The sequence below is a fragment of the Loxodonta africana genome, chromosome 10 (assembly GCF_030014295.1).
Source record: "Loxodonta africana isolate mLoxAfr1 chromosome 10, mLoxAfr1.hap2, whole genome shotgun sequence".
Classification (NCBI taxonomy): Eukaryota; Metazoa; Chordata; class Mammalia; order Proboscidea; family Elephantidae; genus Loxodonta; species Loxodonta africana.
This window is the reverse complement of record NC_087351.1, coordinates 118,762,803-118,774,093: the sequence shown is the minus strand read 5'-3', so window position 1 is coordinate 118,774,093 and position 11,291 is coordinate 118,762,803. Positions and strand designations below refer to the sequence as shown.

The 11,291-nt window shown below is 62.5% G+C and overlaps 1 protein-coding gene across 1 annotated transcript; it reads right to left on the bottom strand.

The window, feature by feature from the left end:
• Nucleotides 1–744: 744 nt before the first annotated feature.
• PLD4 (phospholipase D family member 4) lies at nucleotides 745–10,886 on the bottom strand. Its single transcript, XM_023546611.2, has 11 exons — nucleotides 10,748–10,886; nucleotides 8,330–8,422; nucleotides 7,722–7,918; nucleotides 6,789–6,969; nucleotides 6,303–6,423; nucleotides 5,676–5,803; nucleotides 4,947–5,147; nucleotides 4,108–4,247; nucleotides 3,835–4,000; nucleotides 3,653–3,749; nucleotides 745–3,149 (listed from the first exon to the last, which is right to left on the bottom strand). Exons 1-11 carry the CDS (start codon nucleotides 10,796–10,798, stop codon nucleotides 2,947–2,949), a joined length of 1,578 nt encoding a protein of 525 aa, XP_023402379.2. The 5' UTR covers nucleotides 10,799–10,886; the 3' UTR covers nucleotides 745–2,946.
• Between the last annotated feature and the right edge of the window lie 405 nt (nucleotides 10,887–11,291).

The following is an 11,291-nucleotide window of genomic DNA, read 5'->3' as shown; positions in this document are numbered from 1 at the left end:
GCTGTGTCCCTGGTGGTGCTTGTGCCCGTCCTCAAACGCTTTCTCCACCATGGCAGTCCTCCTTCTGGGCCGCACACGGGAATCACAGTCCACAGTAGGCAGCAGAGTGAGCTTCAAGAGGTTGTCTACAACTATGGCATGGTCAAATCCCCGCTTTGGTCTGTGGGCATGCAGCACTCTGGGCACGGGGCCCGGCTTCCTCCCAGCCCAGGCTGGCTGCTGCCAACAGTCTCTCATAGCCATGGGTGTGGCAGCAAGAGCTGGAGTGAGTTCTCCAGGGGACTGTGGGACCAGAGGGGTCTGTCCACCCCAGGGCTACCCGGAGAGACCGGAGCACTGGCCAGGAAGCAGGGGCCCGGGTTCCTCTCACTGTGCCACTGTGGGCAAGCCATGTCTTTCCCATGGCTGGTTGGGAGGATCACCCAGGCTGGAGAGTGAGGGGCCTTCTGGAAAGGGATGGACACAGTGCTGGGCAGCCTGGTAGTCGCAAGTGGGGAGGGAGGGAGTGGTCACTGGGAGCACAGCAGTGGCTCTGCCTGGTCCAGGGTGCTTTCTCCTCTGAATCTAGAGTCACAGTTTGGGTAGTGGCCCTTAGAGGCTGGCAAGCAGCTATTCACACCACATGTGGAGCTGCTGGGCAGCACAGCACCCCCCCCCCCGACTTCCTGGTGGCCTCCAGTTGTCCACTACAGTGTCCCGTGTATGGCTCCCGGGCTGTGTAACAATGCCACCACACACCCGCAGATTAAGACAACACACATTTATCATCCAGTTTCAGTGGGGCAGGGGTCCCGGCAGAACTCGGCTGGGGTTTGCTCAGGGCTTCACAGACTGTAATCAGGTCAATTGCGGCTGCTGCCTCAGCTGAGACTCGCCTGGAGAAGCTCTGCTCCCAGGCCTTGAGGATGCCTGCTGCCCTCAGACCTAGAAGGCTGCAGGGCTGGGGGCCTCTGCTTCCTGCTGGCTGGAGGTGCTCTCAGCTCCCTGCTACACAGACCCCTCCAGAGGCAGCTTGTTTTGTCACAGGCAGCCAGCAAGGGACAGTCTCCTGGCAAGACGGGTGGTACGGTCTCATGCCACGTAATGACAAAAGGGTGAAACTGCCACCCTGGCCATACCCCATGTTACAGGCAAGTTGAAGACCCAGCCCGCACTCCGGCAGGGGGTTACACAGGCCATGAACACAGGAGGTGGGCTCACTGGGGCATCTTAGAGGCTGTCTGCCACAGCCCAGGAGGGGTCACATCACTGAGCTTTGGGGCCTCCCAAACCTCGTCATGCTGGGTCTTCTGCAGAGGTCTGCTTTGGAGCAGCCTTCAAGGCTGCCACTGAGGGCGGTGGCCAGACCCAAAGTCTGCCTGCAAGGGGCCTTGCATTGGCTGAGGGCCGCTGGGCTCATAGTCCAGCCCCATTCTGAAGTGAGGGTCAGGCCCAAGCCCAGAGTCCTCCTGGCACCAGCTGGAGCCTTTGGGTGGTCTTTGAGCTCCTGGCAGGTGTGCAGTGTAGGACCAAGAACCAGAGAGCAAGCCCACACGTTCAGCTCTGCATGGCATAACTGGGGTCTGCGACGGTGTCCTATCCTGAGGGGCATGTGGGCTGCAGAGGGCCCAGTAGAGTGGACAGCAGGTGGGGGCTTGGATGAGTGCAGCTCACACAGACTGGCTAGTTCAGCTCAGGGGCCCTAGAGGGCTGCCTGGGTCGCTGGCACTGCACTCCCATGCACGCTCTCCAGACCCTCATAGGCCCCAGGGCGGAGGGGCAGGCTGGGTTTGGGGACTTGCACAAAGATGAAGCGCTGAGGACTGACGTGTCCTCTAGATGTGGGAAGTGGGGGGCACTGGTCACACAGAAGAAGGATTTGCACCGCGTCTGCACCAATCTCCGCGGAGCAGAGGGGTCTGGGGAGGGCAGGGAACGGAGGCCCAGGACTGCCCCAAAGGCTCTGGGAGAGTAGGAGAGGGTCTGTGCCCACCCCCAGCTTCTGGCATCTGATACCCCTTCAGCAGCAGGGAGCCCATCGTGAGCTCAGCCCAGTGCAGCCAGGGGGCCTCCACCAGGGCGGGTGGGCCCTGAGGCCTTAGCCGGAACCATCTGGCGAGAAAGGCCAGGGGATGCTGAGACCAGCTGCTGACCCAGCACTTGTAACAAAAGGGTGGAAACGACATCGCCAAACCCAGGTAAGGGTGCTGCCTCTGCAGGAGCCTGGGTGGTTCCCAGGGGAGGGTGTGCTACCACAGGATGGCGTGTGGGGCTCACATCCCAGCTCCGTGCCACCCTCCCGTCCCAACTGCAGGCCTTCTCCACTTCTGGGCACCAGGTCTCGCCCGCACCTGCCCGACCGCTCAGGGGCCAGAGGTCGGTGACGCACTGGCTTCCGCCCTTCTACCGGCTCCAGGGGCGCAGCTCTCGGCTGGCGTCCGGGGATTCGCGGCCTCGGTCCCAGCTCAGTCTTCCACCCTCCCCTCCTCGCCCCGTACGCCATGCGAACTTGGAGCCGGAGGTGCACGGCGCTCTGCGTGGGTCCGAACGCACTCCAGCTGCTCTGCCCAGGGTTCCCACAGGCCCTGTTGGTCACTGGTGGTCGCGTGGAGACTGGCCTGAGCAGGGTGCTAGGGCAGAACCGCCAGCCTGGGGCTGGGAAGGAAGAGGGCGCGGTGCTGGATTCAGAGAGGGAGGGGGAAGCATGCAGAGTCATCTATCTTTAGGCCTCGCAGGAGGAGTCAGAGGAGGGGTCTGCCGGTGGGCTCCCTGGAAGAAGTGAGGCTCAGGGGTGCCGGATTTGGAGAGCAGAGGGGAGCAAACAGTGCTTGCAAAGGCCCAGACAGCGGTGGTAGCGTTGAGCAGTCCTGACCCGCACCCCCAGGACTTGGGCGGGAGGAGATGCTGGGAGCACAGGCACAGGGTAGGGGGTGGGTAGAGGCGTGTCCTGGAGCTGGAAGTCTGGCCTCAGCCCCGCCAGGTGCAGTCCTGGCCCGGGGCCTCTCCGTCCAGGCCCACTGCATAGCGGGAGCCCCAGTCCCGCTCAAAAAGCTGCCTCAGCTGCTCCTGCACCGTGGGGGCCCCTGGCTGTGTGCTGGGGGCCCTCTGACTGACCACCAGGCCCACGCCTGAGGTGCTGCTGAAGTAATCCTCAGACCAGTTGGAGGTGCCTGGGGAGGTGGGGGAGAGGTGCTTATCACCGCTCACGCGGCCTCTTGCAGCCCCTGGCTCCACTGCAGGTTTGGGCCCGGTGGGCATACAGCCTCCAGCCGAGCAGCCCGTGGCTTCAGTGCGGAGGGCCAGCCAGCTCTTCAGATGTGGAACTCACCCAGACATCTGGGCAGGCCCAGGCAGGGGAGCACAGGTGGCCTGGCTGGCATCCTGGGGACTCAGTGCTCAGGATTTCCCCACCTGCCCAGTGTGGTCAGGTGACAGCTGTGCCACTAGGGACCCAGACCTCTTTGGCAGCCCCTCTGTACTGTGGGGTCAATGCTGGGCACAAGACCATGCCCCCTTCAGCACCCTTGCCTGCCACTGCCCTGAGGACATGTCCCCTTCTGTGGGTTTGTGTGGCCTGTGGGTGTCACATCCACCCCCTTAGCCCCCGGCTCCCCTCAGCAGACACAGCAGGTCGTGGAACCCCGCGGCCACTGGCTCTCCGCCCTGTGCTCACCGATGTAGGCCGCCTTCTCCGTGACCATGAACTTGCTGTGGTTCACCCTGCTGAATGGGATGTTGGAGTGGTTCCCCACTGGTACGATGAACACTTTCTTCAGGGCACAGAGAGGGGTGTCAGGCTGGGCAGGGGGAGAGGAGGCACTGCCTTCCCCACAGCCCCCCAGGAAGGACCCTCACCACATCCACAAAGACACTGGCCGAGGGGTTGCTGAAGGCCTGCAGAGACCGCAGGTAGGGGAACATGGTGGGGTCTGTGTTGATCCAACAGCTGACCAGCAGACGCACATGGACGCCCCTGCTAAAGGCTGCTGCCCTCAGGGCATTGTCCAGTACTGGCCAGTACCTGGGGAAGGGTAGGGCTGGGGTGGGTATCTGCAGTGGAGGACCTGCCCGAGCTGCCTGTCAGCTGAGCAGCCCCACCTCCAGGGCCTCTGGCTCTGCCCAACGCACCTGGCAGGGTGGCTGAAGCGGGTGGTGGGGAAGTACTCCATCACTGAGGCATAGATGAACTTCTGGGCCTCGCCCATCACTGCCAGCAGTGCATCCAGGTCCCGCGTCCGTCCGTGGGGGCAGAGCGCAGGTGGCGAGGCCTGCCAGGGAGGCTCTGTGAGGGCTGAGGGCAATATGCCCACCCCTCTGCTGGGCACTCAGCCCCCGGACCCGCTTCTTGCACTGCCCTCCAGCACTTGGGGACAAAGTGGCTCATGTTCTCATGGAGGAGAGGGAACCCCGGGCAGGGGCCCTCAGCTGCTGCGAGTCCTCACTGGGACACCAGGAGGGCGCTGGCCCTGGGATCCAGCTGGCCCTGGGATCCAGCTGGCCCATCCCCTCTGCCTTAGAGAAGAAGGCTTCTCCACTCAATCAGGTGGGCCCATGACTCAGGGTTCGTCCCGCCCCTGTGCTCTAATGGAGGAGGGTCTCTGGCTGGCATGGCTGTCCAGCCCCCCATCCCCGTCCTTCATCTGCCCAAGTGAGGATCTCTGAGCTGGGAAGCTCCTGAGAGATCAGCAGATCCTTCCCACATCATCCCTGGATTCCAAGCCGAAGTCCCTTTGCCCCCACCCTGCAGTCTGTTTGGAGACCCCAGGGCCACTGGGCCCCCCAACACCTCCCTGGCTGCCTGTCTCCTGTAGGTGGTGCTGACTGGGCAACCCCTCCGAGATGAGCCTGCTGACAGCCAGCCTGCCCTTGACTAGGGTTACGGCCCAAGCCCACAGGCTCCTGGTGGGACTGCACTGGGGTAGACCAGGGAGAAAGGTGAGGAGCTCAGCCCCCCGTCAACCCCTCACCGAGAAATAGGCGGTGGTGGGTACCCCCTCAAAGCGGCCCCAGAAGGGCTGGAAGCGGTTGATGTGGGACGAGAAGTTCCGAGGCCAGGTTTTGGGGAGGGTGGCCTGGGGCGTGCCCAGTGCCCAGTAGATCCGGAAGGTCTTCTCCAGGTCCTGGGCCAGGCGGCTGCAGTTGTAAATGATGGCCCCGAGCTCCTTCACCTGCAGGACCAGGGCCAGCGGCTATGGGAGTGAGGCTGCTGGGTACGTGGGCTTCCCGCCCTAGCCAGGCATATAGGGGTACGCAGCCCCTGGTGTTCGGGAGTGACATGTAGTCTGATGATCAAAGTATAAACTAAAAATCCCTTAATTTCACAGCTACGGCCGATGCGACCTTCTGCCCTTTGACAGGTTTGTAACATACTTAGACTTCTAAAAAGGGATCATATTTGGAATCTGCGTACTTCTGTGGATTGTGGATGTCCCTGAGACGTCTTTCCACGTGGCTGAATGGTCCTCCTCAGCCTGAGTTCAGCAGCGCCGTGTGGTACCGTGACTGTCTAACCAGCCCCCTCTGGTCTCACTACTGCCATGTGAACCACATGCTATGGCACCCAGCTGCCCTTGGCTGACTTCTCACCACACCCACTTTCTCTAGATGGACCTGGGCATCTGAAAAGCCCCCAGGGTGCGGGGGAGGGGGGGAAGCGGACAGCTCCAGGTGACCTGCCCCCTGTGCCCTTGACTCACCTGTGTTAGGGACCGCCAGTCCATGTTGGCGCTGCCCAAGTAGAGGTGCCGCCCATCCACCACCCAGAACTTGGAGTGCAAAACGCCCCCAGTGAGCTGCTTCATGGGCACCTGCCGCACCTGGGCACCTGGCCAAGGTTAAGGAGACAAGAAGAACTAGCTCTTATTAAGGGCCAACTGACGTAAGTCTATGCTCTTACCTTGAGCTGACTCCTGTTCTTCGAGCTGCTCAGTCGGTGAGGTTATCATCTCTACGTTACAGATGAGGGCCCTCAGGTGTGGACAGGTGACTGGCCCAGGGCCTCCAGGCAGCCTGGCTCCAGGGCTCGAGGTTGTAAGGACTGTCCCCAGCTCTTGCTTCCTGGCAGGGGTCCCAGCCTGAGCCCCTCCCCCGCCCTGGGAGCTGGGACCACCTGGCCCTCTGCCCCGTGGGAGATGACACCCTCCGCACCTTAGGACCAGCCCACTCTGGTGGAACAGACTGAAGGAGCTTGGAGCCCAGCCCCTTCCCTCCCTCTTGGCTGGGGAGGTGCAGGGTTGGAGCATTCCTGGCCTCCCCCCAGGCAGCCCCGCCCTCCTCTGTCCTTGTCCCAAGGGCCAGGGCCTGGTGGTGGTGCAGGCACCTACCCCGGGCTGCCAGCACCTGCAGATCCGTGGACTTCCTGGCCAGTGTCGGGTTGCTGGTGGCCACGGCCAGGGAGACGTTCTTGTCCAGCAGCTGCTGCAGCTTCTGCAGAACAGCCTCTCCCTGGGGGGCCAGGCTAGCCGTGAGGCTGGCTGTCCGAATATGGTCCTTGGGGTGACCCCAGCTGGCCCTCTTCCCCTTAGCCCCTCAACAGGCCCCAGACCTCGCCCAGGAGGCTGCCCCAGCTGGCCTCAGCCAGCCACAGCTCAGGGTCAGTCCAAGCACTTGGGGCTTTGAGGACCTGAGGCTAGGATCAGTTCTAGAGCTCTGTCCTCCAGGCCCCTCGACACCTGCCCCAGGCCCCCCGTCCCTTCTCCACCACAAGCCAAGCCCTGGGGCCTGGCCTTATTTTTTTTTTATAGCCCAGCACAATTGTGTGGCCAAGTAGGGAGGGGCCTCGCCATTGGGGTAGGAACTGGGGGGCACACCAGCTGGGAGGATGAGTCATGGACGCCGATGTCAGCCCCAGTGAGGGACCAGTAGTAGGAAGCCACGTGCACGCTCTCCTGGGCAGTGTCAAGGAGCTGCAGCCAGGCCTGCGCCAGGGGCTGGGCCGCCGGGCTGGGCGCAAACGTCAAGTCCTGGGGGAGGCTCTCCACGAGGACAAGCCTGCAGAGAGGGCAGAAAGCAGCCTAAGCCACGTTAGCACAGCCTCCTGCTCAGGAGAACCTGCTCCCTCAGGAGTGGAGGGGAGAGCAGGAAGTTGGGCATCAAACAGACTGGGCAGGGTCAGGTCTGACCCAGCGGCCAGTGGGGACGTCACCACCCAGCAGCGCAGCTGGGGAGGCAGCTGGTGGGGTGGCCCAGAAAGCTCTACCCCAGCCCTGACTGAGAGGGCTACCCACAGGAGTGGAGCAGAGCTGGTGGGTCTGGTGTCGCTGACCCAGAAGGAGAGGGGTTTGGCCAGGAGGTGGTGTGGGCTTGTCTCCAGGTGTGCAGGATGAGGTGGTGAGCCAGGTGCACCATGGGGCAGGCTTTGTCCTGGGCGTGTGAATAGTGCCTGCCCACCCCCGCAGGAGGGGGACAAAAGGGTGGTGAAGGGCCTTGGTCCAGGCCGGTAGGATATATGTCAGCACGTCAGAGTCCAGGTGGCTCTTCCACACCCAGTCAGTGTCTGCTACAAGGGACCCAGGACCACTAGCTCTCTGTGCCCAGCCTGCTCTGTCTTCATGGAAGGATATGGCCTTCTCCACCAGCCCCCCGCCTCACTGCCTGCCCTCCCTGGGACCCCTACTTCTCCCTAGGAGTCTAATGGTGTGTTCAGGCAGAGGAGGAGGCAGGGCTTCTCTGAGGGGATCTAATGGCGGACTCGAGTGGAGGTGGACACTGTGCTTCTCCCAGGGGATTAATGGCACACTTACCGGCACTCATCCTTCTGCCGCCTGGACCCCGCCTCCTCTCCCCAGTGCTCCCAAGCCAGGCGGGAGCCACGGCCCTGAGACCCAGCAGGCTCTTCCTTAGGATGTCCCTGGCCCCAGGTGGGAGGAGGGGGTGCTTGCCACAGGAGCAAGGCAAGAGTCAGGGCCCCAAAGCACAGTACAGCCAGGATCCCCAGCACCTGCCATGGAGATAGGAATCATCCTTGGGCCCTGGGGTGACTCTGGGTGCTCCAGGACAGATATGGGGCTGTCCGGGCTTGATGGGGAGGGGTGTAGCTGCGGTAGGGGATGGCGCAGAGTGGGATGGTGCCCCCATGTTGGGCAGTGTCAAGGGGGCTGGATCGCCTCTGATGCTGCAGCCGCGTAGTTACTGTCTGCTTCCCCAGACCCCGGTGGCCGAGGCACGTGGGCGGATCCCCTGGCTCAAGCTGCTGGGCTCGCCTGGCTCACTGGTCAGGGTACCCCATGCCCCAAACCCCCCATGGCTGACCGGGTTCTGTCCTCCCCACTTTGGCCTAGGGGCCCCGTGAGGCTGTGGGACCCCTATCCCCTACACCCCTCCCCTCTCTCCCTCGGGACCCCCATCCTACCATGCTGGCCTCACTGTCCCGTAGGCTGTGGTGGGGTGTGGAGCAGGGCCACGAGGGGGTCCCCATGGGTCTCTGTGAAGGTCTCATTGCCACCTGCAAGGGGCAGCCTGGAGTCACCAGCAAGGAGCAGCCTGGCTGCTGGGCTGCGACACCCCTTTGGCGAGGCCCCCAGGCACCACTGGAAGCCCCAGGAACCTCCCCGCTCCTGCCTGAGGCTGCTGCCCAGGTCTGGGGCTGCCCAGCCAGCCTCTGGGCTCCACCCTTCAACCCTCAGCCCAGGCAGTGTGGTCTCTTGGGAGCAGCCTCCACATGAGCCCCGAGGTGGCAGGGCCCTTCCAGCACCTGACCTTTTACTAGTGTCTCTGTGTCGGTGCAGTTAACACGCTTGGCTGCTAACTGAAAACCTGGAAGCTTAAATCCACCTACAAGTTCTTCAGAAGAAAGGCCTGGCAATCTACTTCTGAGAAAAATCAGCCACTGAGAACCCCACGGAGCACAGTTCTACTCTGACACGGGGGGCTGCCATGAGCTGGAGTCCACCAGAGAGCAGCCACCGAGAACCCCACGGAGCACAGTTCTACTCTGACACGGGGGCTGCCATGAGCCGGAGTCCACCAGAGAGCAGCCACTGAGAACCCCACGGAGCACAGTTCCACTCTGACATGGGGGGCTGCCATGAGCTGGAGTCCACCAGAGAGCAACTGTTTTTCTTTGGTTTTCGGTGTGTGTTGAGGTGGGGGAGCCACGCGGCTGTGAGGTTCCCTGGTCTCCCTCTCTCGGGGTATCTGGGAGTCCGAATCTCAGTTCCTTGTTTCAACCGCAATGCAAACAAGTCTGATAATGCTTCTGCTTTCTCTGTTCAGCCTTTCTGCACAGACCTATAAATAACCACTTTCCTTTCCTGGTCCTGCCCCAAAATGGCCCCCCTGCTGGGCCGCTAGAGACCCCGAGGGCAGAGGGCCTGCATGGGTGAGATCAGCCTCAGCATTGTGGTCCTGGGGCAGAGGACTGAGCTTGACCCCTCCTAGGGGTCTTGAGGCCCCAGGAAGATGCCTCATTGTGGTGGACAGGAGCAGGCTGCTCCTGGAGGTCAGCGGGTCCACCACGGGGCGCAGGGAAACCTGTGTGAAGCACTGTCCGCTTCCCCGAGACCCTCAGAGATATGAGCACCTCCCTCCCGGGCCTGGGTGTGTGGGGCCGTGTGGTCTGGGGCTGGGGCTACCACACACCCGACCAGGAGCAGCAGCTGGGGCTCAAGGCCCTGGGCTTCTCTTGGGCTGTCCCCCGAGGGTCAGAGGCTTGGGCCCCTGCAGCCCAGGGGCCGGACCCGGGAGTGGGCCTGGAACTCCAGAGTGGTACTGGGCTGTGATGCCCCAGAAACCTCCGTGAGAGAGGCTGCAAGTGTAGGAGATTTCAGCGATAGTCAACAAGGTCCAGACACCCCTCGCTGCCCAGGGTTCCCCCCCACAAAGGGAACCCAGATGCCCTTATCCACAGGTCAGTGGCAGGCTTCCCAGTCCCTCCTTCACTGACTTGGGGGAGGCACCAATGAGATGTCCTGGGCTGTGGCCAGGTGAAGGGGCCCCCAAGACATCCTTGGAGAGGCTGCTCCCCACCCTTCCCTGCACCACATACCCCAAAATGTTTCCCCTTCTGGAGCCATCCAAGATGCCTCCTGGGACCACAAACTCCCAGAGCATTCACTCCCCCAACTCTGACATCCCAGAGGCACAGATGGGTAGGGCCTGCAGGAGGCCAGCCCCCAGCAGTGGCCCCATGTGCCATGTGTCCCTAAAACGGGGCCAGCCATTTGGAGAGAATGACCCACTAGTGGTGGCATCTCCAGGCTGTGGGGACTGTGGGGAGGCTTGGCGGCCTCCCCAGCCCTGGTGGACAGCCTCAGGACCCTGCAGGCGGCAGGGGTCACAGATGAGGGTGACCCCTCGCCCGGCGCTCCAACTTCCTGACCTGCCAGGCACCAGGCACAGCTGTGGTTCCAGGACCAGCAGGAAGCCCCCGAGGCCCCAGGAGTTGGGGTTGCCAGGGCCTTCCCTGGCTCCCTCCCCACCCAGCCCAGCCTCACCACCACACACCTCTGGGGCTGCTGCCTTAACGTCCATCCTGTGCAGTGCAGCCTGCAGTAGCCTGCTCTCTGGGCGGCTCAGTGCTACCTCTGGCCGCGCCCACCTACCCTGCTCTGCAGCTGCTGCTTCCCCTACCAGCCACTTCCTCTCTCTCCTGGTATCCCTCTCCCCACCCTGGGACAGACATCTGGACGGGGTGAGTGGGCTAGGGGTCGTGGCCTGGGCCCTTAAAAAAAAAAAAAAAATTTTTTTTTTTGGGCCCTTAGCTTGAGAAAATCACCTCCTTGGGTGGGGGGGCCACGATCATAGGCCCACAGAGACGAGTTAGGCTCACCTGCAGCCACTGAGACCCAAAGACGCAGAAGTTTACTTCCGTCCCACCCATCTAGGTCTGAGTGCAGCTCCACAGCCTTGGGGACCCAGCTGCCCTCCAGCTCACAGCTCCTGATCTCCAGGGTTGACCGGCAGCCTCACGGCCTCATCACCTCTAGGTTCCTAGCAGGGCAGGCACCTCCCCTTAGACCCCATGATTCCGAACTTAGTCACATGGTCACTTAGCTGCAAGGGAGGTTGGGAAATGGAGGTGGCTGGAATCCCCATCCTTAGAGGACATGGAGGCCTTGGCTGGGACCCCGCAACCTGGAGAACACAAGGGGCTGTAGCTGGGACCAACAACCTGCAGAGTGTGGGGGCACAGCTGGGACTCCCATATTGGAGAACGTGAGGTGGGTGTGTGAAAGGCTCGTGCTCAGGATGCTCCCCACAACATGTAGCCTCTCAGGCCCAGCTCACGGCCCACCAAGGCATGGAGCCAGCTCTGCCAGGGCGGTGCCCCCAAGCAAGGTGGGGTACTGACTGGGTGTTAGGGTGCTCCCAGC